Below are 26,046 nucleotides of genomic sequence, written 5' to 3' on the forward strand. Positions count from 1 at the left end.
ACGTAGCAATTCCTATGTGACTACAGTTATTATTAATGTTTAGTTGACAGGGGGTATAGTAGCAACTAGTGGCAGGTAGCCCAGCGGTTAAGAGCTGAAAGGTTGCTGGTTCGAATCCCTGAGCCGACTAGGTGAAAAATCTGTCGATGTGCCCTTGAGCAAGGTACTTAACCCCAAATCGCTCTGGATCAGAGCATCTGCTAAATGATCAAAATGTAAAACTTAAGGTAACGTGTTACCCATTATTATGAACATGACATTACCAATAACTTCACTAACTTATTATTTGACTAAAATGTGCATTGCAATGAAACAGCAGCAAAACACATAGGTTAACATAGCACATTGATTAGGGGCAGACATTGATTGAATAATAACAGAATAATAACTGAATGACAATCATCAATAATACAAAACAGCCATTTATTGATTTTGTATCAAGGGGAAATCAAACGAGAATACCATTGCATTTCTTCAATATAGTGTTATTTTTGGAATGGAAAAACAAACCAACATTATTTTGTTGACCTTTCAACTCCAATACAATAAGAGACTAATGGGTAAAAAAGACCAAATAAAAGGGGGAAACAAATCAACTTCAATCAATCAGATATCCATTCCCTCCTACACACAGGCTGCTCAGGGGATCAGCAGGCTCATTCGTGTTCATTAGGGCAAACAGTAGCTAAACGTTTTGCGTTGGAAAAAGAAAACAAGTAATTTCTTATTGGGCAAGTCCACTCTTTATTCCACTCTTTATTATTTCATTTCTAATGGTTGAGGGAGAAGATAGATAGACAGAGAACCCAAGTCACCATGGTAGGCCCTATATAATCTCCTCCCCTGATATACAGTATGGTGAGACTCAGAGTACCAAGGGAAGAGAGTGGCATAGAGTATAAACACAGCAGTAGCTCTTCCTCTCCCTCAACCCTTTTGCCATGTTGGTGCAAAATAACAGGTTACATCCCTGTCCTGACCTGGGAGCCCGCATTGGGCTTTCTGGTCATTTCTTTCAATACAAGGTAGAGAATGTTAGTACTGCGAAAATAATGAGTAGTAGTAGCAGTAGTGTCACCATAGACGTACAATATCTTTAGTGATTTACGTACATTCATAAAATAACAGTTTCAAAATACAGTACTTATTCGGGGGTAAAGAGACTATTATACTGTATAATAATAATAATAATAATAATAATATGCCATTTAGCAGATGATTTTTATCCAATTTACAGTCATGCGAACGTCTTCTACTTGCCAAATCAGATAGCGTTAAATACTATGTAGTACAGATACTACTATAGATGTAACCCTTAGTTCAAGGTAACAGCTAGTGGACTTAAAATGATAACTTTTGTGTATTCTCCGATTACATTGTACTGTAGGCCTACTATGTGTAGACAACCACCTCCTGCCCATATGTTTTAATACAATCCAAAATCAATGAGTGTTTTTATACATTTAGGGTTGAAATGGAATTGCAATCATAATCACAGAACATTTGAATTAAATACATGAAGTAAAGGTGATTTAAAAAATACAAATAAAATCAACAAAAATGAAAATCAGGAATGAACACAACTCCAAAGTAAAGATATAATAACAACACACATGCAATCATTTTGGCAAGAAAGTATTTCTACATCCCAAATGGCATCCTATTCCCTATATAGTGCACTTCTATTGACCAGGGCCCATAGCGCACTACCAGGACCCACAGGGCTCAGGTCAAAAGTAGTACACTATATAGGGAATAGGGTGCATAGGGCTCTGGTCTAAAGTAGTGCATTATATAGGGAATAGGGTGCATAAGGCTCTGGTCTAAAGTATTACACTATATAGGGAATAGGGTGCATAGGTGTCTGGTCACAAGTAGTGCACTATATAGGGAATAGGGTACATAGGGCTGTGGTCTAAAGTAGTACACTATATAGGGAATAGGGCCCATAGGGCTCTGGTCTAAAGTCGTGTACTATATAGGGAATAGGGTGCCATTTGGGTACACTCCATTTGTCATACCGTATCTTTAAAAACCTCACAGTGAAAAGTTGTGCCCCTTTAAAGAGAACATACAGTTACCCCCTCTCACACACAGACACACACTCACTCACACACTTATTTCATAGAAAACATCTCAGAGCAGTTCAAACTCTCTCCAGTATCATGGCACCAATGCAGTTGTTTGTTTGTCCTTCACTAAAGTTTCTGTTTTGGCTTGTACCAAAAAATACATCTAGAGAGAGAAAGTCATTGATCATACCTAGCAAAGAGAAAACAACCTTCTGTGGGTTTGTTAGCCTGCACACAATAGAGGCCCTGAAAGGAACACAGAAATCCAACCAAAGACTGGTGTGTGTGTGTGTGTGTGTGTGTGTGTGTGTTTAGGGTTACATGTAATGCGTTATATGTAATCGGATTACACACACACACAAAAACGAACAGTAATCAGTTACGTTACCAGCAAAAATATTGTAATCAGATTATAGAAACTTTTCAAAAAGGAGATGATTATTTATTGGATTACTTATAAATTCAGAAAGGCTGTTTGACAAAAAAAAAATATTACGACACCTGTATTATCAATGACATTCAATTCAGCCTTGAAAAAAGGCGCAAATGTAAGTTTGTTCCAACTGACTGAGTCTGACCACAAGTCAGAGACCACTATGATGTCAGAGACCACTGTGATGTCAGAGACCACTGTGATGTCACACCAAATGCGTTTGATGGATCCTTTTAGTCTTCTTCTTACGCCTCTTAAGGGGAAGTAATCCAAAAGTAACGGAAAGTAATCCGATTACTTTACTGAGTTGGGGTAATCTACATTTTGGACAAGTAACTAGTAACTGTAACCTGTGTGTGTGTGTGGTCTCTCTCTTTATTCGCTGTGCACAACCAAAGACAGATTTCTCAGTTCTCCTTCATATTATCAATATACTGTAAGTGTTCGCCGCTATCAAAGAACTTTACGTTGATTTCTGTGGCCTTTGTTGTCAATCATTTCAGTTGTTCATTCTGCATTCATTTCAAACTGAAATTGGTAGATGTATGTAGAGTCAGTCTCTCGTAATCAAACGTGTTCTTTGGTCGTTTTCATCATTTTCTTCTTATCCTTGCATATTTCATATAATACATATATAGTTTATGTTCCAAGGTCGTCACGACAACAAAAAACTATCCATTTCAGTGAAAAATAAATAATGACTCCGGACGTGAACTATTTGTAGTGTAGCTCACAACAAAACAAATATAGCCTTTTGTTCTGTAAGGCAACAGGTCTTCATTATAATTATTTCTTTATATCTTTCAAGTAGCTTTGTCGAAAAAGTGTTGAAGTAAGAAAAAAAAGTATGTGGGTGCGTTCCATACGACACCCTATTCCCTATATAGTGCACACATTTTGACCAGGGCCCCTATATAGGGAATAGGGTGGCATTTGAGACGCAACTCTAAAGTTGTGTGCAGCAGAATACATGGTCACACACAAACACCTGTCCATCATGGAGCTGAACTGTTTTTTTCTTTTTGTTCCAGTGTTCATTAGCCGTTTGTCTCTCTCTCTTTCTTGCTCTCTCGGTCTCGCCTCACTCTCCCCCTCTCTTCTCACCCCCCCCCCCACCCCACTCTCCCTCTTTCCCTAACTCACTCACTCACTCACCCCTCTCTCTTCTCACTTCTTCACCCCCACTCTCCCTCTTTCCCTAACTCACTCACTCCCCCCTCTCACGTCTCCCCACCCATTCTCCCTCTTTCCTTAACTCATTCACTCCCCCTCTCTCTTCCAACTTCTTCCCCCGATTCTCCCTCTTTCACTAACTCACTCACCCCCCCCCCCTCTCCCTCTCATCTCTCTTTTCTTCATGCATTAGCAGCCAGCGGTAATCCCATGACCGTCGGTGGTTGACTGCCCTAGGGACCATTGGGACCACTGGTAAGAAAGTATGTGGTCATCTCTCCCTTCCCCTTCACCTTAACCAGGCCTCTGTGGTCCAGCTGGTAGCCCTTTTGTACCAGGACGTGGTACAGGTCTGTGGTCACCTGGGACAAGACAACACAAGAACACTTAAGTGTGTGTATGTGTGTGTGTGTGTCATTGCCAATTTACTATGTTCCTTCTGACTGCTCAATCCACTGTCTCATCAGCCCAGCCAGGCAATTTATGAACTTGATCTCCATTATAAAAATCATCTAGACATTATCTCACATTTCTTTTATACTAACATTTAGTTTTAAACAGCAGAGACTTGTATAAACCTTACTCTCTGTCTCTCCGACATCTGCAAAAAAAATGTCAATATTTGTCACGTTCTGACCTTTATTTCTGTTGTTTTTGTCATTATTTAGTATGGTCAGGGCGTGAGTTGGGGTGGGCAGTCTATGTTTGTTTTTCTATGATTTTGGGATTTCTATGTTTCGGCCTAGTATGGTTCTCAATCAGAGGCAGGTGTCATTAGTTGTCTCTGATTGAGAATCATACTTAGGTAGCCTGGGTTGCACTGTTTGTTTGTGGGTGATTGTCTATGTTAGTGGCTTGTGTCAGCACAGGTCTCATTTGTAGCTTCACGGTCATTATTTGTTTATTGTTTTTGTACAGTTTATTTCATGTTTTTCGTCATCTATTAAATGATGCATTCACACCACGTTGCACTTTGGTCCGCTTCTTACGACGATCGTGACAATATTCAAATTAGATCTCCAGCTGTCCCTTAGTAATAAACGTGTCGGGAGCCTGGACGAGACAGACAGAGAGGCATCATTTATTTTATTTAAAAAATGTTTTTACCTTTATTGAACTAGGCAAGTCAGTTAAGAACAAATTCTTATTTTCAATAATGGCCTAGGAACAGTGGGTTACTGCCTTGTTCAGGGGCAGAACGACAGATTTTTACCTTGTCAGCTCGGGGATTCAATCTTGCAACCTTTTGGTTACCGACCCAATACTCTAACCACTAGGCCACCTGCTTCCCTCACAATTTTATGGATATTTACAAAGAAATGTTGACTGAAAAGGTAAAACGGAACAAAGCGCAGCTTGTTTGCAGTCTTTCCAGCTTGAAGTGATTGTGTTATCTGTGTTGTTGGCTAGCTCCTCTGAACAACAGTGTCCTTACGAGAGAGCACATTTTCTATGCCCTGCGAAATCACACCTCATTAGCTCATTGGTATATGTGTCTATATAAATGTCACTAGAAAACAGCTTAAACAAAAGCAAATGCAACTACTGTTGTTATTCTGGATCCACTGTTTGACGTGACTAAGTTAGCCATGGTTGACTAGCTAGGAAGCAAGGGATAAGAACGTCACATTTAGAACGAACGACTGGGTCGTGTCCATAGATACAGAACAAAAAGACTGAACGACTGGGTCACGTCTCTGGCAACTGAACCGAGAGAACGTACGACCAGCCGGCTTGGGTAGCAACCCTAGATTTGTGTCATATGTTGTGGAAGGAAGAAATAGTATGAATAAATTCATCAAAATAAAGTTTTTTATGTAAAAATATCAATCATTATTTGAATATGTTGGTAACCCGTTGTATTCAAGTGATTCAGTGTTTGGAGGATATTGGCACGGTCTCGGGCCAAACAACACCCATGCCAATATACCCTCCAAACGTTTTGTTTTACCTTTTTTCAATTGACATTTGTTTGTATATATCCACAACAATGATGCCAGCTTTCATGATTTGGACCGACTGAGAAAAGCTGCCTGCCGGTCTGTCTCGTCCAGACTCCTGACACATTCATTACTATGGGACAGCTGGAGATCGAATTTGAATATTGAAACAATATTGCAAATGTCAGAGAGACCGACAGCAAGGTTTATACACATCTCCGCTGTTTAAAACTAAATGTTAGTCTAAAAGAAATGTGAGATAATGTCTAGATGATTTTTATAATGGAGATCACGTTTATAAATTGCTTGGCTGGGCTGATGAGATAGTGGATTGCGCCGTCAGATGGAACAAAGTAAATAGGCATTTTAATGTCATAGATTTAGCTGGTGGTAACTTGTGGAATAGACACCGGCTGGAATTCAATTGTGTTCTGTTCTATTCTATAATGTTCAAGGCACTACACAGTGGAAGGAAGAGTATATGATGGAAAGTGTAGATCTAGTTGAAGTGGAACACTTGGTATCTAGTTACAGCTATTGTTCCTTCCTTGTAAAAACTCATGGTCGCAAAATACTCTTAAGGAAGATGTCAAGCTTGACGTCTAAACGTCAGTCACCTGTACTCATCCTGAATAATGGATTCAAATAAATGAATCTCTGCCTCTTTTGTTTAGTGCTCCAACTCCTTTCTGCCTCAAATTAGTCCTTTTGGAAAGTTTTTCTTGGTGAGCCCTTCTCATGAGCTGCAGTAGGGTTTTATGTACAGCAGGTGGAAGCACTGGTCATGAAGAACAGGGGACACTGAATCTACTGTATATTGAGTTCAAGCTCATCATCTGTTTATTATCCATTAAATTCATTGACTAATTAATATTGCATTTCAATAAGTGTTAAAAGTGAAAGCTGTAGGACTCAATGACATATATAAGTAGGTGTATCTACCTGTATGCAGTCTGGGACTCCGGTGCTGTCCATTCGACTGGCTACGTTGACAGTGTTCCCCCAGATGTCATACTGGGGCTTCCTGGCCCCGATCACCCCAGCCACCACCGGACCCATGTTGAGACCTGCATGAGGAGACCACAGTCAACCTGCCTCCCTGCCTCGCACCACGTCACTCGACCTACCTCTTAACTAAACCCTAGCCCAATAATGGAGCCTAACCTTACTTCTTATAGTCCCGAGGACATCACAGGTTTTGTTCCAGGTGAATTTGGCTCTGGAAGACAAGACAGCCAAATACTCCTTCTAAACGTGAATGGATTCTTAATTACGGTATGGTTCTAGAAACATAAATCCTTCTACTTTCATATTACATCAAAAATTATTTCACCAACGCAAAATACACACTTACTGTGTACACTGTTTTAACTTAGCTGCAGCCGACAGTATTTCTCAGTGACAACACTTTTGTGCCTGTCTTTCGTTTACACACAACTGCTCGGATACGCAGATAGCGAATTAGCACTCTTTCTTCCATCTGTTTCCCATAAAAAAAGCGCTGTAACATTGAAATATGGTGTGTATCAATTTCACCTTAAAAAATCTTGCTGATATGAAAGATAATGTCTTCATGCTTCTAAAACCGTACCTCAAGAAATGCCTGTTAATGTTCAGACCGAGCACTGGCTCTTAACAAAACTCCCCCGTACAGAAGACGCCTTCGTTCAATGAGTCTTATGTGTAATATAATCATTATCAATGGCTAGGGATTCCCAATGTTGTCCTAGAGCGCTGCAACACCCTCAGGCTTTTGTTCCAGCCCAACACTAATACACCTCAACTAATGGTTGACTACTGTCGCCCTCCAAGACCAGGATTGATCCACACTCTCAGTGCGTAGACTTCACAAAGGGACACCTCAACAGAAACGTGAAGTTATTGAAAGACTGTTCGTTGATGTACTTCATCTGTTCTCTGTCTCATGACGGCCACTACTCCTCCTCCTCCTACTTCTACTCCTCCTCCTACTACTCCTCCTCCTCCTACTACTCCTACCCCTCCTACTCCTCCTCCTCCTACTACTCTTACTACTCCTCCAACTCCTCCTCCTACTACTACTCCCCCTCCTACTACTACTCCTCCTCCTGTTCCTCCTACTCATTCTCCTCCTACTCCTCCAACTCCTCCTCCTACTACTCCTACCCCTCCTACTCCTCCTCCTCCTACTACTCCTACTACTCCTCCAACTCCTCCTCCTACTACTACTCCCCCTCCTACTACTACTCCTCCTCCTCCTCATCCTCCTCATCCTCCTCTTCCTACTACTACTGCTCCTCCTACACCTCCTACTCCTCCTCCTACTACTCCTCCTCCTACTACTACTACTACTACTCTTCTTCCTCCTCCTCCATCCTACACATCCTACTCCTACACATCCTACTCCTACACATCCTACTCCTACTCCTCTTTCTACTACTTCTACATCTACTACTCCTAATACTCCTCTTACTCCTACTCATCTTACTCATCCTCCTCTTCCTACACCTCCTCCTACTACTACTCCTACTCCTTCTCCTGCTCCTCCCCATCCTCTTCCTACTCCTCCTCCTCTTGTTCCTCCTACTCCTCCTCCTACTACTACTCCTACACATCCTACTCCTATACATCTTACTCCTCTTCCTACTACTACTACTACATCTACTACACCTAATACTCCTCTTACTCCTCCTCCTACTACTCCCCCTGCTCCTCCTACTACTCCTCCTCCTGTTCCTCCTACTCATTCTCCTCCTACTCCTCCAACTCCTCCTCCTACTACTCCTACCCCTCCTACTCCTCCTCCTCCTACTACTCCTACTACTCCTCCAACTCCTCCTCCTACTACTACTCCCCCTCCTACTACTACTCCTCCTCCTCCTCATCCTACTCATCCTCCTCTTCCTACTACTACTGCTCCTCCTACACCTCCTACTCCTCCTCCTACTACTCCTCCTCCTACTACTACTACTACTACTCTTCTTCCTCCTCCTCCATCCTACACATCCTACTCCTACACATCCTACTCCTACACATCCTACTCCTACTCCTCTTTCTACTACTTCTACATCTACTACTCCTAATACTCCTCTTACTCCTACTCATCTTACTCATCCTCCTCTTCCTACACCTCCTCCTACTACTACTCCTACTCCTTCTCCTGCTCCTCCCCATCCTCTTCCTACTCCTCCTCCTCTTGTTCCTCCTACTCCTCCTCCTACTACTACTCCTACACATCCTACTCCTATACATCTTACTCCTCTTCCTACTACTACTACTACATCTACTACACCTAATACTCCTCTTACTCCTCCTCCTACTACTCCTCCTACTACTCCTCCTCCTGTTCCTCCTACTCATTCTCCTCCTACTCCTCCAACTCCTCCTCCTACTACTCCTACCCCTCCTACTCCTCCTCCTCCTACTACTCCTACTACTCCTCCAACTCCTCCTCCTACTACTACTCCCCCTCCTACTACTACTCCTCCTCCTCCTCATCCTACTCATCCTCCTCTTCCTACTACTACTGCTCCTCCTACACCTCCTACTCCTCCTCCTACTACTCCTCCTCCTCCTACTACTACTACTACTCTTCTTCCTCCTCCTCCATCCTACACATCCTACTCCTACACATCCTACTCCTACACATCCTACTCCTACACATCCTACTCCTACTCCTCTTTCTACTACTTCTACATCTACTACTCCTAATACTCCTCTTACTCCTACTCATCTTACTCATCCTCCTCTTCCTACACCTCCTCCTACTACTACTCCTACTCCTTCTCCTGCTCCTCCCCATCCTCTTCCTACTCCTCCTCCTCTTGTTCCTCCTACTCCTCCTCCTACTACTACTCCTACACATCCTACTCCTATACATCTTACTCCTCTTCCTACTACTACTACTACATCTACTACACCTAATACTCCTCTTACTCCTCCTCCTACTACTCCTCCTGCTCCTCCTACTACTCCTCCTCCTGTTCCTCCTACTCATTCTCCTCCTACTACTACTCCTACACATCCTACTCCTACACCTCCTACTCCTCTTCCTACTACTACATCTACTACTCCTAATAATCCTCTTACTCCTACTACTCCTCCTGCTACTCCTACTCTTCCTACTACTACTACTCCTACTCATCCTCCTCCTCCTCCTACTACTACTACTCCTCCTTCTCCTGCTCCTCCCCATCCTCTTCCTACTACTCCTCCTCTTGTTCCTCCTACTCCTCCTCCTACTACTACTCCTACACATCCTACTCCTATACATCCCACTCCTACTCCTCTTCCTACTACTACTACTACTACTACTACATCTACTACTCCTAATACTCCTCTTACTCCTCCTCCTACTACTCCTGCTACTACTCCTACTACTCCTCCTGCTACTCCTCCTGCTACTACTACTACTACCTCCTCCTCCTACCTCCTCCTCCTCCTGCTGCTGCTACTCCTCCTGCTGCTACTCCTCCTCCTCCTCTACCTCCTCCTACTACTACCTCCTCCTCCTACTACTACCTCCTCCTCCTCCTCCTCCTGCTGCTACTCCTCCTGCTACTGCTACTCCTCCTCCTACTCCTGCTCCTCCTCCTACTCATCCTCCTACTACTACTCATCCTCCTACTCCTCCTCCTCCTACTGCTGCTACTACTCATGCTGCTGCTACTCCTCCTCCTGCTGCTACTCCTCCTCCTACTACTCCTCCTCCTCCTACTACTTCTACTCCTCCTCCTCCTGCTACTCCTCCTCCTCCTGCTACTCCTCCTCCTACTACTCATCCTCCTACTACTCCTCCTCATCCTCCTACTCCTCCTCCTCATCCTCCTACTCCTCCTCCTCATCCTCCTCCTACTCCTCCTGCTACTCCTCCTGCTGCTGCTACTCCTCCTCCTCCTAATTCTCCTCCTCCTCCTCCCCCTACTACTCCTCCCAATACTCCTCCTCCTCCTACGCCTCCTCCTCCTCCTACTACTCCTCCTACTCCTCCTCCTCCTACTACGACTCCTCCTCCTCCGACGACGACTCCTCCGACTCCTGCTACTCCTCCTGCTACTACTATACCACCCTACCTTATCTCTACTATAGTTCCAGGGACTCACCTATTTTCATCTGGAAGTTATTGAAGGAGTGTTCATTGATGTACTTCATCTGTTCTTTGAGTCTCATAGCGTAGTCTGCCAGAGCCAGGATGTGTGATCGTCCCTCACGGTCGTAGGTAGAGTCGTTGAGGCCAGAGGCTGCCATATAAGTGCTACCGATGGTCTTTATCTTTTCCAGCTGGCGGAACTGGTCTTCACTGATGATCTGGGGGGAGGAACAGACGTAGGATCTTCATTTGAGACAGTTTGCTACAGCAGGGAAAAAAAATCCTGCAGCAACAGGAAATTTCAATTATTCTGTGGATTATAATTAATGGACATTTTTGTAGGGGTTGATACATTTTTCAGAAGGGAAAAGCAAGTCAAAAAAAAAAGAAAAAAATAGCCTTTCATGAACTAACACTCCCATCCCCCTACTCACACTGACTTCGCTCATAGCTACTTTATTGAGGAAAAATGTACTTCCTATGACTGACATATGTGGTTGTCCCACCTAGCTGGATAAGAGCATCTGCTAAATGACTAATATGTAATGTAAAAATGTAGTTAAAGGATTGTCATCAGCGGAAAGGAAGAGCATTTCGAACTACAGTCTTCTTTTTCTTCTTTCGTAGACACAGAACATGTCATCATGCATAGACTACTGTTACTGTTCCCTCCATTGCTGATTTGTGGCTTTCATTACAGACTATTCCTAAGCGACTTACGATCTCCCGCCACTCCTCCACCTTCCCTCAGTCCTCCCCATCCTCCTCCCCTCCCTCCTCATTGGCTCTTGGGTGATTAAAAGAAGTACATACAGAGAAACAAACCTCGTCAAAGTCTGCGATGATCTCGTTGAGCAGCCGGAGACACTCCACTCCTTCGTTGTTGGCCTCCAGCTCTACGTAGAACTCAGAGAAGTTGGAGATGGAGGCGAACATGACGGCCACACACTCACAGGACTGGTAGTAGAGCTCGTCGTTTCGCCTCTCCCGCGTCAGGAAGTGGGCGGCCACGTCTTTAGGCAGGATGTTGTGGAGGAGCCGGCGGTTGTAGGCCTGAAGCTCCTCCATCTCCTCTTTCTCCTCTGTGGCCTGGAGAGGACAGACAGGGGAATGGGGATACGGTTTGTTAAAAGGCCTGTGGCCTGGAGAGGACAGACAGGGGAATGGGGATAAGGTTTGTTAAAAGGCTTGTGGCCTGGAGAGGACAGACAGGGGAATGGGGATACAGTTTGTTAAAAGGCCTGTGGCCTGGAGAGGACAGACAGGGGAATGGGGATAAGGTTTGTTAAAAGGCCTGTGGCCTGGAGAGGACAGACAGGGGAATGGGGATAAGGTTTGTTAAAAGGCTTGTGGCCTGGAGAGGACAGACAGGGGAATGGGGATAAGGTTTGTTAAAAGGCCTGTGGCCTGGAGAGGACAGACAGGGGAATGGGGATAAGGTTTGTTAAAAGGCCTGTGGCCTGGAGAGGACAGACAGGGGAATGGGGATAAGGTTTGTTAAAAGGCCTGAGGCCTGGAGAGGACAGACAGGGGAATGGGGATAAGGTTTGTTAAAAGGCCTGAGGCCTGGAGAGGACAGACAGGGGAATGGGGATACGGTTTGTTAAAAGGCTTGAGGCCTGGAGAGGACAGACAGGGGAATGGGGATACAGTTTGTTAAAAGGCTTGAGGCCTGGAGAGGACAGACAGGGGAATGGGTCAACCACTATCTGTCTGTAGGTTTTGAGAGGAACTCAGAATTCTGATTGGTTTTTGGTACAGTAAAGTTCGACCAGAGGTGAGAGTAATGTCACTCCGTTTGATAAATGGAGAAAGAATGAGCCCTGCAATCTTAGTGATGTTACCAGATACAACAAACGGGGCGTGCGGTGGACTCCACCTGCTGGACCAGTGTGTGTGAGGCCGGGTCCTACCTGCAACTTCCACAGGAAGTCGAGGCGTGCGGTGGACTCCACCTGCTGAGCATGTAGGTACAGAGCCAGGACGAACACCGTAAGGATGACAGGGGTCATGACCTTTAGGGACACCTTGGTCACAGTCTCCTGGCTGGATGGAGGAAACAGAACCACAATCAACCAACCAACCAACCAATCAATCAATCACACTCCTGGCTGAGAGGAGACAGGACCACAATCAATCAATCAACCAATCACACTCCTGGCCAAGAGGAGACAGGGGGAGAATGGACTCAGTTTAGGAGTAGACATGGTAACAGAACATTGAGTTGAGAGGAGACAGGGAGAGGATGGACTCAGTCTAGGAGTAGACATGGTAACAGCACATTGAGTTGAGAGGAGACAGGGAGGATGGACTCAGTCTAGGAGTAGACATGGTAACAGAACATTGAGCTGAGAGGAGACAGGGAGAGGATGGACTCAGTCTAGGAGTAGACATGGTAACAGAACATTGAGTTGAGAGGAGACAGGGAGGATGGACTCAAGTCTAGGAGTAGACATGGTAACAGAACACTGACACTATAAGACCTAAAGACAGAAATGAACGTACCATGTCTCTGTAGTTGTTTCATTGAAACTAGGAATCCTAGGGAAAAAATAACACACACATTTATCAAATAGTTTCAACACCTGACAAGACCTTTGTGCTTTGCACAGCTTAACCTCATGAAACTCTGGGGGCAGTATTTCATTTTTGGATGAAAAACGTTCCCGTTTTAAACAAGATATTTTGTCACGAAAAGATGCTCGACTATGCATATAATTGACAGATTTGGAAAGAAAACACTCTGACGTTTCCAAAACTGCAAAGATATTGTCTGTGAGTGCCACATAACTAATGCTACAGGCGAAACCAAGATTAAATTTCATACAGGAAGTGAGACAGATTTTTGAGGCGCTGTGTACCAATGTCTCCTTATATGGCTGTGAATGCGCAAGGAGAGAGCCTACACTTTCTGTCGTTTCCCCAAGGTGTTTGCAGCATTGTGACGTATTTGTAGGGATATCATTGGAAAATTGACCATAAGAGACTACATTTACCAGGTGTCCGCTGGGTGTCCTCCGTCGAAACTATTGCGCAATCTCCAGGTGCGCGCATTTTTCCATTTTGAAGAGAGGAGAAACCAAACTGCCAGGAGTGACTTATCATCGAATAGATATGTGAAAAACACCTTGAGGATTGATTCTAAACAACGTTTGCCATGTTTCTGTCGATATTATGGAGTTAATTTGGAAAAAAGTTTGCGTTGTTATGACTGAATTTTCGTTTTTTTTTCTCAGCCAAACGTGAAGAATAAAACGGACCGATTTCTCCTACACAAATAATATTTTTGGAAAAACTGAACATTTGCTATCTAACTGAAAGTCTCCTCATTGAAAACATCTGAAGTTCTTCAAAGGTAAATTATTTTATTTGAATGCTTTTCTTGTTTTTGTGAAAATGTTGCATGCTGAATGCCAGGCTTAATGGTATGCTAGCTATCAAAACTCTTACACAAATGCTTGTTTAGCTATGGTTCAAAAGCATATTTTGAAAATCTGAGATGACAGTGTTGTTAACAAAAGGCTAAGCTTGAGAGCTAATATATTTATTTCATTTAATTTGCGATTTTTATGAATAGTTAACGTTGCGTTATGCTAATGAGCTTGCGGGGATAATTACACTCCTGGATACAGGTTTTTTTCGTAGCCAAACGTGACGAACAAAACGGAGCGATTTGTCCTACACAAATAATATTTTTGGAAAAACTGAACATTTGCTATCTAACTGAGAGTCTCCTCATTGAAAACATCCGAAGTTCTTCAAAGGTAAATTATTTTATTTGAATGCTTTTCTTGTTTTTGTGAAAATGTTGCACGCTGAATGCTACGCTAAATGCTACGCTAGGTATCAAAACTCTTACACAAATGCTTGTTTTGCTATGGTTGAAAAGCATATTTTGAAAATCTGAGATGACAGTGTTGTTAACAAAAGGCTAAGCTTGAGAGCTAGCATATTTATTTCATTTCATTTGCGATTTTCATGAATAGTTAACGTTGTATTATGCTAATGAGCTTGAGGCTATAAATAGCCTGCGGGTGGGCAGTAGGCTACAGTTAGTGACTCACAGGGTGTGTGTGTGTGGTGTGTGTCTGTGTGTGTTAACTCACAGGGTGCTGGCGGTGAGCAGCAGGTCAGCGTTGTCGAACAGGGCCACCTGGGGCCACTCCACCAGCAGCAGGAAGGTGACCTGGATCAGCACCATGAGGGCCAGCTTGCCTATACTGCTGATGTGGAGGAACACACTGCAGGCCAGCAGGGTCAGGAGAACACTGTAGCAGAAATACTGGAAGGGGGGGGGGGGGGGGGGGAGAGGCATAGCAAGTTATAACAATGTTAATAAACACAGACAATAGTCACACCACACACACAGTAGCGTCCCAGCTGGGCTCACCTCAGGGAAGTGGCATGGTGTGGGCTGGCTGGGGCACAGGGTCAGTCCGTCCTGTGCTGACTGGCTCAGGTTGTGTAGTAGACACAGGGTCACCAAGCTGGAGGACAGGTTCCTCTCACGCACCACACAGTCCACCAGGCCCTCCCTGTCACAGGTCAACTAGAGAGAGACACAGTCTTAAATCACACGTCAACCAACAGAGAAGCCAACTGAACAGAGAAGCCAACTGAACAGAGAAGCCAACTGAACAGAGAAGCCAACTGAACAGATGGCAAACTGAACAGATGGCAAACTGAACTACTACACACACACACACACACACACACACACACACACACACGTGTTAGTCAGTTAGCAGACACTCTTACAGTAGTGAGTGCAGACATTTTCGTAGTACATTTGCAGGCACTATTGGGAGAATTGTCATGCCTACCATGTTAACAAAGGCAGACATGAAGAGAAGTAGGATGGTGAGAACTCCCACCAAGGTACTGTTGGTACGAGACTGGACTATATTCGTAGTCACTGTCTGCAAGGCAACTGGGAAGAGCTGGGAGGAGGAGAGAGAGGGGGAGGGGGGAGAGCGAGAGAGAGAGGGGATATTATTCATTTTGTTATACATGAAAATGTAAATTCAAACAAATGTTAACTTTTGGGTACATCTCTATAAAAGGTGCTTGTATGATTTCAAAAATGATGGAGGAGTCTGTCCTTTACCTTGACGCAGGAGTAAATGGCACAGATGAAGAGGATGTTGACGAGGATGATGAAGATGATGATGTAGACACCCAGCATGAGAGGTGTGCTGTGGAGAGGAACTGACTCAAGTCACAACTGCACCACAATCAATCCTCACAGGTCACTACTCAGTACATTTTCTATGATCGGTTAAAAAGACTGTCCTCTATTTGGTCCTTGGAGCTGGGTACCCTGTGTCGGTTCAGCCTGACCAACTAGCAGCCTTGATAGTTCCATACTGTTACAGACAGGTGGAGGTTTAAGAGAAGTACTTACTGTGGGAAGATGATGATCTGAATGAAACAGATGAAGCAGAAGACTAACAGAGCACAGGCCACGTAGCCTCCGAAACGATCATCCACCTTCTTGGAGAACTAAAAACACAATGAGGAGAAGAGCAGCAAACTCAACACAACACTCTGCATATAATGTTCCAAAAACATATCTAGCTGTCAAATCCTTACTTCAAAGCTCATTTGAGGAGGTTTGGATTGGAGCCTCCTCCTCCAATGAGATTTGAGTGGGAGGTTTTGGAATTGAGGAAACAAGGATTTAACACCTAGTAATTCTTTCAGACACAGCCAATGAATCACCACCCCACCAACTCCCACCTTGTTCTCCAGGTCTTTAGTCTGGAAGGTGAGGAGGAACTTCTTGACGTGGTCTTTACGGAGTTGGTCTATGCTGCGGGCGTCGATGGCTCGGCCCAGAAACTCATCCACCTCATCCTCAGGGTTCAGGGCCTCCTGGGAACAACGGCTAGACAAGACAGACCAGACCAGACCAGACCAGACAGACAGAGTCAGCAACCCAATAATATATACTGGGCCAATGACTACACTACACACACACACACACAGAGTAACCCATTAACAACTACTGGGCCAAATTAAGATAACTCACTTGTCTTGTCTGGACGTTTCATCAATTCCCTGGGAGAAGAGAGAACGAGATGGAGAGAAGAAAAGAGAACGAGCGATAAAGAGAGAGCAAGAGGGAGGGGTAGAAAGAAAGCGAGATTAGGTTTTAGACAGGTAGCCAGTGAAAACCACAGTGAAAGATTGACTCTGTGTGTTTTTCATTGGCTGACTCAGACTTCTGCACACTTAATCCCTGGTAGCCAGACTGATGTTTTAATTAATGCTGTGAGGATTCAAATTATACCCTCCTCCCCCCCTGGGCAATACCCCTCAGAGAAGGAGAGAGAGAAAGATGAGGAGAGGGGAAGATGAGAGGAGAGGGGAAGGGAGGAAATGAGAAGAGGAGGGGTGAGGAGAGGAGAGCAAAAGACAGAGGAAAGGAGAGAGGTTGCAGACAACAGGAGGAGAGGAGAGGATGCAGACAACAGGAGGAGAGGAGAGGATGCAGACAACAGGAGGAGAGGTTGCAGACAACAGGAGGAGAGGAGAGGTTGCAGACAACAGGTGGAGAGGAGAGGTTGCAGACAACAGGATGAGAGGAGAGGTTGCAGACAACAAGAGGAGAGGAGAAGTTGCAGACAACAGGAGGAGAGGAGAGGTTGCAGACAACAGGAGGAGAGGAGAGGTTGCAGACAACAGGAGGAGAGGTTGTAGACAACAGGAGGAGAGGAGAGGTTGCAGACAACAGGAGGAGAGGAGAGGTAGGCAGACAACAGGAGGAGAGGATAGGTTGCAGACAACAGGAGGAGAGGTTGCAGACAACAGGAGGAGAGGAGAGGTTGCAGACAACAGGAGGAGGAGAGGATGCAGACAACAGGAGGAGAGGAGAGATGGCAGACAACAGGAGGAGAGGAGAGGATGCAGACAACAGGAGGAGAGGAGAGGTTGCAGACAACAGGAGGAGAGGAGAGGTTGCAGACAACAGGAGGAGAGGTGGCAGACAACAGGAGGAGAGGAGAGGTTGCAGACAACAGTAGGAGAGGAGAGGTTGCAGACAACAGGAGGAGAGGAGGATGCAGACAACAGGAGGAGAGGAGAGGTTGCAGACAACAGGAGGAGAGGAGAGGATGCAGACAACAGGAGGAGAGGAGAGGTTGCAGACAACAGGAGGAGAGGAGAGTTTGCAGACAACAGGAGGAGAGGTGGCAGACAACAGGAGGAGAGGAGAGGTTGCAGACAACAGGAGGAGAGGAGAGGATGCAGACAACAGGAGGAGAGGAGGATGCAGACAACAGGAGGAGAGGAGAGGTTGCAGACAACAGGAGGAGAGGAGAGGTTGCAGACAACAGGAGGAGAGGAGAGTTTGCAGACAACAGGAGGAGAGGTGGCAGACAACAGGAGGAGAGGAGAGGTTGCAGACAACAGTAGGAGAGGAGAGGATGCAGACAACAGGAGGAGGGGAGAGGATGCAGACAACAGGAGGAGAGGAGAGGTTGCAGACAACAGGAGAGGAGAGGTTGCAGACAACAGGAGGAGGAGAGGTTGCAGACAACAGGAGGAGATGAGAGGTTGCAGACAACAGGAGGAGAGGAGAGGTTGCAGACAACAGGAGGAGGAGAGGTTGCAGACAACAGGAGGAGATGAGAGGTTGCAGACAACAGGAGGAGAGGAGAGGTTGCAGACAACAGTAGGAGAGGAGAGGATGCAGACAACAGGAGGAGGGGAGAGGATGCAGACAACAGGAGGAGAGGAGAGGTTGCAGACAACAGGAGGAGAGGAGAGGTTGCAGACAACAGGAGGAGGAGAGGAGAGGTTGCAGACAACAGGAGGAGGAGAGGTTGCAGACAACAGGAGGAGATGAGAGGTTGCAGACAGCAGGAGGAGGAGAGGAGAGGTTGCAGACAACAGGAGGAGGAGAGGTTGCAGACAACAGGAGAGGAGAGGTTGCAGACAACAGGAGGAGGAGAGGAGAGGTTGCAGACAACAGGAGGAGGAGAGGTTGCAGACAACAGGAGGAGGAGAGGAGAGGTTGCAGACAACAGGAGGAGATGAGAGGTTGCAGACAACAGGAGGAGGAGAGGTTGCAGACAACAGGAGGAGATGATAGGTTGCAGACAACAGGAGGAGGAGAGGTTGCAGACAACAGGAGGAGAGGAGAGGTTGCAGACAACAGGAGGAGGAGAGGTTGCAGACAACAGGAGGAGGAGAGGTTGCAGACAACAGGAGGAGATGAGAGGTTGCAGACAACAGGAGGAAAGAAGAGGTTACAGACAACAGGAGGAGGAGAGGTTGCAGACAACAGGAGGAAAGAAGAGGTTACAGACAACAGGAGGAGGAGAGGTTGCAGACAACAGGAGGAGAGGAGAGGTTGCAGACAACAGGAGGAGGAGAGGTTGCAGACAACAGGAGGAGGAGAGGTTGCAGACAACAGGAGGAGATGAGAGGTTGCAGACAATAGGAGGAGAGGAGGAGAGGTTACAGATAACAGGAGGAGGAGAGGTTGCAGACAACAGGAGGAGATGAGAGGTTGCAGACAACAGGAGGAGATGAGAGGTTACAGACAACAGGAGGAGATGAGAGGTTGCAGACAACAGGAGGAGAGGAGAGGTGGCAGACAACAGGAGGAGAGGAGAAAGGTTAATTGCGATGCAGCCCTGCATTGACTGATCAGATCATTGTTGATGTGAAATTCAAGTTTAAAGTTGTATTAGTCGTATGTAAGTAGTCTAGCGGTTAAGAGCATTGGGCCAGTAACCGAATGTTAGAGCCGACTAGCTGAACAATCTGTCGATGTGCCTCTGAGCAAGGCACTTAACCCTAACTGGTCCTGTAAGTGGCTCTGGACAAGAGTCTGATAAATTACTAACATGTAAATGTACAGTAAATTGTCCAATGAAATGCTTGCAGGTTATTCTCAACATTGCAACAACAACAACAAGAAATAATAAAACATAAGAATAGGAACATAAAGCAAATGACTCAGTTGAATAAACATGTTAAAATAAAGTATAAAACAAGAAGGTACAATTTACAGTCCAATATTTTCTGGGAAGGGGAATTGGGAGGCAAGTGTGCAGTTTTAGCAATAATAATAAGAGACTGGTAGCAGCAGTAGTGATGTGCGTGTGGCATAAATGCGTCTGTCTGTGTGTGTGTGTGTGTGTGTGTGTGTGTGTGTGTGTGTGTGTGTGTGTGTGTGTGTGTATCACGCCCTGACCTTAGAGAGCAGTTTTATTTCTCTATTTGGTTGGGTCAGGGTGTCATTTGGGGTGGGCATTCTAGGTTGTTTGTTTCTATGTTTTGGCCGGGTATGGTTCTCAATCAGGGACAGCTGTCTATCGTTGTCTCTGATTGGGAATCATACATAGGCAGCCTTTTTCCTTTTGTTATTTGTGGGTAGTTGTCTTCGTTTGTGCATGTTTAGCCTTATGGAGCGTCGTGGTCGTTTTTGTTGTATTATTGTTTTGTTGGCGACATATAAAGGAAAATGTACCACGCTCACCACGCTGCACCTTGGTCCGTTCTATACGACGATCGTGACAGTGTGTGCGTGAAGGTGTACTTTTTTTATTTTTTTTATTTATTGAACCTTTATATAACTAGGCAAGTCAGTTAAGAACAAATTCTTATTTACAATGACGGCCTACCAAAAGGCCTCCTGCGGGGACGGGGGCCTGGGATTAAATATAAATACAATATAAATATAGGACAAAACACACATCACTACAAGAGAGACAACACTACATAAAGAGAGACCTAAGACAACAACAACACATAACAACACAACATGGTAGCAACACAACATGGTAGCAGCACAAAACATGGTACAAACATTATTGGGCAAAGTCAACAGCACAAAGGTCAAGCAGGTAGAGACAACAATACATCACACATCCATGATTGAGTCTTTGAATGAAGAGATGGAGATAAACTGTCCAGTTTGAGTGTTTGTTGCAGCTCGTTCCAGTCGCTAGCTGCAGCGAACTGAAAAGAGGAGCGACCCAGGGACGTGTGTGCATTGGGGACCTTTAACAGAATATGGCTGGCAGAACGGGTGTTGTATGTGGAGGATGAGGGCTGCAGTAGATATCTCAGATAGGGGGGAGTGAGGCCTAAGAGGGTTTTATAAATAAGCATCAACCAGTGAGTCTTGCGATGGGTAAACAGAGATGACCAAACAGAGATACCAGAGGAGTATAGAGTGCAGTGATGTGTCCTATAAGGGGCATTGGTGGCAAATCTGATGGCCGAATGTTAAAGAACATCTAGCCGCTCGAGAGCACCCACCCTTAGCTGCTGATCTATAAATGATGTCTCCGTATTCTAGAATGGGTAGGATGTTCATCTGAATCAGGGTTAGTTTGGCAGCTGGGGTGAAAGAGGAGCGAATACGATAGAGGAAACCAAGTCTAGATTTAACGTTAGCTTGCAGTTTTGATATGTGCTGAGAGAAGGACAGTGTACTGTCTAGCCATACTCACAAGTACTTGTATGAGGTGACTACCTCAAGCTCTAAACCTTCAGAGGTAGTAATTACACCTGTGGGTAGAGGGGCATTCTTCTTACCAAACCACATGACCTTTGTTTTGGAGGTGTTCAGAACAAGGTTAAGCTTGTTGGACACTATGAAAGCGTTGTTGTAGAGCATTTAACACAAAATCCAGGGAGGGGCCAGCTGAGTATAAGACTGTATCATCTGCATATAAATGGATGAGAGAGCTTCCTACTGCCTGAGTTATGTAGTTGATGTAAATTGAGAAGAGTGTGGGGCCTAGGATCGAGCCTTGGGGTACTCCCTTGGTGACAGTCATTGACCGAGACAGCAGATTTTCTGACTTTATACACTGCACTCTTTGAGAGAGGTAGTTGGCTAACCAGCCCAAAGGCCCCTCAGAGACACCAATACTCCTTAGTCGGCCCACAAGAATGGAATGGTCTACCGTATCAAAAGCTTAGGCCAAGTCAATAAAAATAGCAGCACAATATTGCTTAGAATCAAGGGCAATGCAGCAAACTGAAAAGAGGAGTGATCCAGGGGTGTATGCACTTTGGGGAACTTTAACAGAATCTGACTGGCAGAACGGGTGTTGTATGTAGAGGACGAGGGCTGCAGTAGATATCTCAGATAGGGGGAGTGAGGCCTAAGAGGGTTTTCCTGCCTGATTGGCCCTGTCTGGGGGTATCGTCGAACGGGGTCACAGCGTCTCCCGACCCTTTCTGTCTCAGCCTCCAGTATTTATGCTGCAATAGTTTGTGTCGGGGGGCTAGGGTCAGTCTGTTATATCTGAAGTATTTCTCCTGACTTATCCAGTGTCCTGTGTGAATTTAAGTATGCTCCCTCTTCTCTCGGAGGAACCTGAGTCCTAGGACCATGCCTCAGGATTACCTGGCCTCCTGTCCACCTGGTCATGCTGCTGCTCCAGTTTCAACTGTTCTGCCTGCGGCTATGGAACCCTGACCTGTTCACCGAACGTGCTACCTTGTCCCGGACCGGCTGTTTTTGACTCTCTCTCTAACTCTGAATGATTGGCTATGGAAAAGCCAACTGACATTTACTCCTGAGGTGCTGACCTGTTGCACCCTCTACAACCACTGTGATTATTATTATTATTAGACCATGCTGGTCATCTATGAACGTTTGAACATCTTGGCCACTGTTATAATCTCCACCCGGCACAGCAGAAGAGGACTCTTTAGAGCCTGGTTCCTCTCTAGGTTTATTCCTAGGTTCCTGCCTTTCTAGGTAGTTTTTCCTGGCCACCATGCTTCTACATTTGCATTGCTTGCTGTTTGGGGTTTTAGGCTGGGTTTCTGGATAGCACTTTGTGACATTGGCTGATGTAAAAAGGGCTTTATAAATACATTTGATTGATTGATTGAATGGTGACATCATTGCGTACCTTTAAGGTTGCAGTGACACATCCATAACCTGAGTGGAAACCAGATTGCATACCCGAGAGAATGCTATAGACATCAAGAAAGCCAGTCAGTTGATTATTGACAAGTTTTCCAACACTTTTGATAAACAGGGCAAAATAAAAATAGGCCTATAACAGTTAGGACCAGCTTGCTTTAGGACTTGGTCAGGTGGTTTAAGCATGCCCCAGTTTAGGTCACCTAGCAGGACAAATTCAGACTTAGTGTAAGGGGCCAGGAGTGAGCTTAGGGCAGGTAGGGTACAGGCCGGTGCTGATGGAGGACGATAGCATCACGCAAAAGTCAGCAAAGAGCTATTTGAAAGTTTAATGCTTAAAACCAGCAAATCAAATTGTTTGGGGACAGACTTGGTGGAGACAACCGAGCACTGAAGGTGATCCTTGGTAAAGATTGCCACTCCTAAACCTTTGGAAGATCAGTCTTGTCGAAACAGGTTATAACCAGAAAGGTTAACATTAGTATTCAAAACACTCTTCCTTAACCACGTCTCAGTAATGACCAACACATCTGGATTTGAGCTGTGAACCCACACTTTCAATTGATCCATTTTAGGTAATACGCTTCTAGTGCTAACGTGCAGAAAACCCAGGCTTTTACAAGAGCAGAAATCAGTGAAGCAGATATCAGAGCACAAGTCAGAGTTGGGGCTGTAGATGGTCCAGGGTGTACATGTACATTTCCAGATATCATCAGCAGTAAAACAATCAGGGCACGGCAGAGGACAGGGAGAGATCTGCAGTGCTGATTTATGACATCTGAATGTGCATCAGATGGCAACAAGAACATATTATACAGCAATTTCATCAGGTAACATGAATACAAAGACAGCGAGAGCTGGTTAGAATAGAATGGGAGGCCAAAAGTCTGTGTAACCAATAGAGTGACAGAGTCCCGAGTGTGGGAACAAACATAGTCTGTCCCACGGTTGGGTAAAGAAAGTTTGTAGTCTACAAAGTAAGCAGGAGTCATGAGGCAAATAGCAAAATGCACAAGAAAAAAAAAAATATAACTACTTTATATATAGCCATTGTAAATTCAGTCATTTGCACCAACAGCGCATGAGTGCTGGAGGTGAGCGAAAGCTCGGGAGAGAGGGGGGAGTGTGGTGGGGGTATCTGTACCAGACAGGGGGAGACAGGCCAGGGCAGACGGTGAACAGAGAGGGGGGAGTGTGGTGGGGGTACCTGTACCAGACAGGGGGAGACAGGCCAGGGCAGACGGTGAACAGTGAGGGGGGAGTGTGGTGGGGTACCTGTACCACACAAGGAGACAGGCCAGGGCAGACGGTGAACAGATCGCCAGGTGGAATCCAAGCAGCAGTACAGCAGGTAACAGGAGTAGGTGTCACACCCACTTGGGAGGAGCTTTTATTTCTGGAGTCAGATTTCTTGTAGAAAATGCCAGTGAATGGTCATTGAACAGCATGAGGGGGCTTCAGAGGACGCTTCAAAGACTTCTCCCACTTGTTGGGCCCAAAGGCCTCGACACTTTTTACTTCACACCTTGATGCTAATTGAATTTGTATCTGGTCTGTCCTTGCAAGTCTTAACTCAGTGTTCAGTCCCCATGAAATATATAATTGTTTATATCATTATATGATTTATTTTTTTCATTTTTTCTCTTTTTCTTCTTGGCTTTCAAAATAGCATCCGACCAAACACTACTCAGTTCCAGGTTGGATGGTGTCCTCCGGTCTCTACTGTTCGTTTGCTAGAGCACCCTCCGTATAGCTTGGAAAAAGAAAACCTTGGAAGAAATAATCTCTACAGTTAATTTTGGTCAATTTTGACTGTAGAGATTACTGCTTCCAATGTTTTCTTTTTCCAAGATATACGGAGGGTGCTCTAGCAAACAAACAGTAGAGACCGGAGGACACCAGGTTGTATGTTTGGTTGTATGTTTGGAGTTTTGATCTAGAGTGAAGGCCATGTTGTGGAGGTTAGCATCCTACATATGTACCTGCCGAAAAATCCAAGTTTATCGAACTCCAAATCTATCCTTTTGTAAAAACACATGTTGAAAAATGTGAGAGCTCACATGCAGCTGTGCCTCTCTCTCTGAAGGTGTAGAGAGTCAGTGCAGGTGGTCAGTCCAGTTCAAGTGTTCAGCAGTCTGATGGCTTGTAGATAGAAACTCTCTCTGTTGGTATCAGACCTCATGCTCTGATACCATTTGCCCGACAGTAAGGGAGTGAACAGCTCATAGCTGGGGTGTGTGTGGGGTCTTTGATGATGCTTCCTCAGGCAGTTTCTCGGAATCATATCAGTCTTTAACAAGTGTAAGGCTAGCTGTCTGCTGCTGGCCACTAACTTCCATTGGGTGTTGGCTGTCCACTAACCACAGTAGGGCTGTGTAACTCCCACTTGTTGTGATGCTGGTTGGTCTGTACTAATCAATACAGGTTCTGGGCTTTCCATTGGCTGTTTGAGAGCTTTAGGCTTATAATAGACACAGTTGATTAAAGCTAGAGGAATTCTACAACATAGAGAGCCCTTTCAAAAGCAACTGGAAATAATCCTAAAACAATCATCTGTCAGTTCTCAACCAATTCTAATTGGTCTATGACAGCCATATTCTAATTGGTCCATGACAGCCATATTCTCATTGGTCCATGACAGCCATATTCTAATTGGTCCATGACAGCCATATTCTAAGTGGTCCATGACAGCCATATTCTAATTGGTCCCTGAACGTGACCAGACAAATGAAAATAAAGTTACACACTCATCTCTCCATGATGGGGATTTATTTGTCCAAAGAGCCTTTATCAAGGTGTAGTGCTGAGCGAATACCCGAAATGTCGGTTATTTTGGGGATTTTAAACAACTAATTGACAGACGGTTCAATTATCTGAATTCCATGTTGTTGTGTTTTTTTCTCTGTGAGCTCAATGAGCACATTGAGCAGTTTCTCTAGAGATACACTACATGACCAAAAGTATGTGGACACCTGCTCATTGAAAATCTAATTCCAAAATCATGGGCATTAATATAGAATTGGTCCCCCCTTTTCTGCTATAACAGCCTCCAATCTTCTGGGAAGGCTCTCAGTTGCCGTTCCAATTCATCCCAAAGGTGTTTGATGGGGTTGAGGTCAGAGCTCTGTGCAGGCCAGTCAAGTTCTTCCACACCAACCTCGTCAAACCATTTCTGTATGGACCTCGCTTTGTGCACGGGGGCATTGTCATGCTGAAACAGGAAAGGGCTTTCCCCAAACTGATGCCACAAAGTTGGAAGCACAGAATTGTCTAGAATGTCGAGTATGCTGTAGCATTAAGATTTCCCTTCACTGGAACTAAGGGGCCCGAACCATGAAAAACAGCCCAGACCATTGTTCCTCCTCCACAAACATTACAATTGCCACTATGCATTGGGGCAGGTAGCACTTGTGCTTCTGCTCGGCCATGGAAACTCATTTCATGAAGCTCCAGATGAA

At 45.0% G+C, this 26,046-nt stretch overlaps 1 protein-coding gene across 2 annotated transcripts in view; it reads right to left on the reverse strand.

Annotated features, from left to right (window-relative positions):
* Positions 1-404: 404 nt before the first annotated feature.
* Positions 405-26,046, reverse strand: part of LOC110531246 (adenylate cyclase type 6) — a 131,382-nt gene continuing 105,740 nt past the window's right edge. For both annotated transcript variants that reach the window (XM_036988783.2, XM_036988784.2), the window contains exons 11-23: positions 16,718-16,746; positions 16,426-16,573; positions 16,091-16,188; positions 15,794-15,881; positions 15,510-15,626; positions 15,077-15,235; positions 14,793-14,968; positions 13,192-13,227; positions 12,600-12,732; positions 11,512-11,775; positions 10,700-10,904; positions 6,561-6,685; positions 405-4,040 (exon numbers count right to left, since the gene is read on the reverse strand). In XM_036988783.2, the coding sequence (XP_036844678.1) occupies positions 3,912-4,040; positions 6,561-6,685; positions 10,700-10,904; positions 11,512-11,775; positions 12,600-12,732; positions 13,192-13,227; positions 14,793-14,968; positions 15,077-15,235; positions 15,510-15,626; positions 15,794-15,881; positions 16,091-16,188; positions 16,426-16,573; positions 16,718-16,746 (1,707 nt within the window). In that variant the 3' untranslated portion in view covers positions 405-3,911. The remainder of the gene's footprint in view (positions 4,041-6,560; positions 6,686-10,699; positions 10,905-11,511; positions 11,776-12,599; positions 12,733-13,191; positions 13,228-14,792; positions 14,969-15,076; positions 15,236-15,509; positions 15,627-15,793; positions 15,882-16,090; positions 16,189-16,425; positions 16,574-16,717; positions 16,747-26,046) is intronic.

This window comes from Oncorhynchus mykiss, chromosome 9 (genome assembly GCF_057628025.1).
Source record: "Oncorhynchus mykiss isolate SJ-2025 chromosome 9, ASM5762802v1, whole genome shotgun sequence".
Lineage (NCBI taxonomy): Eukaryota > Metazoa > Chordata > Actinopteri > Salmoniformes > Salmonidae > Oncorhynchus > Oncorhynchus mykiss.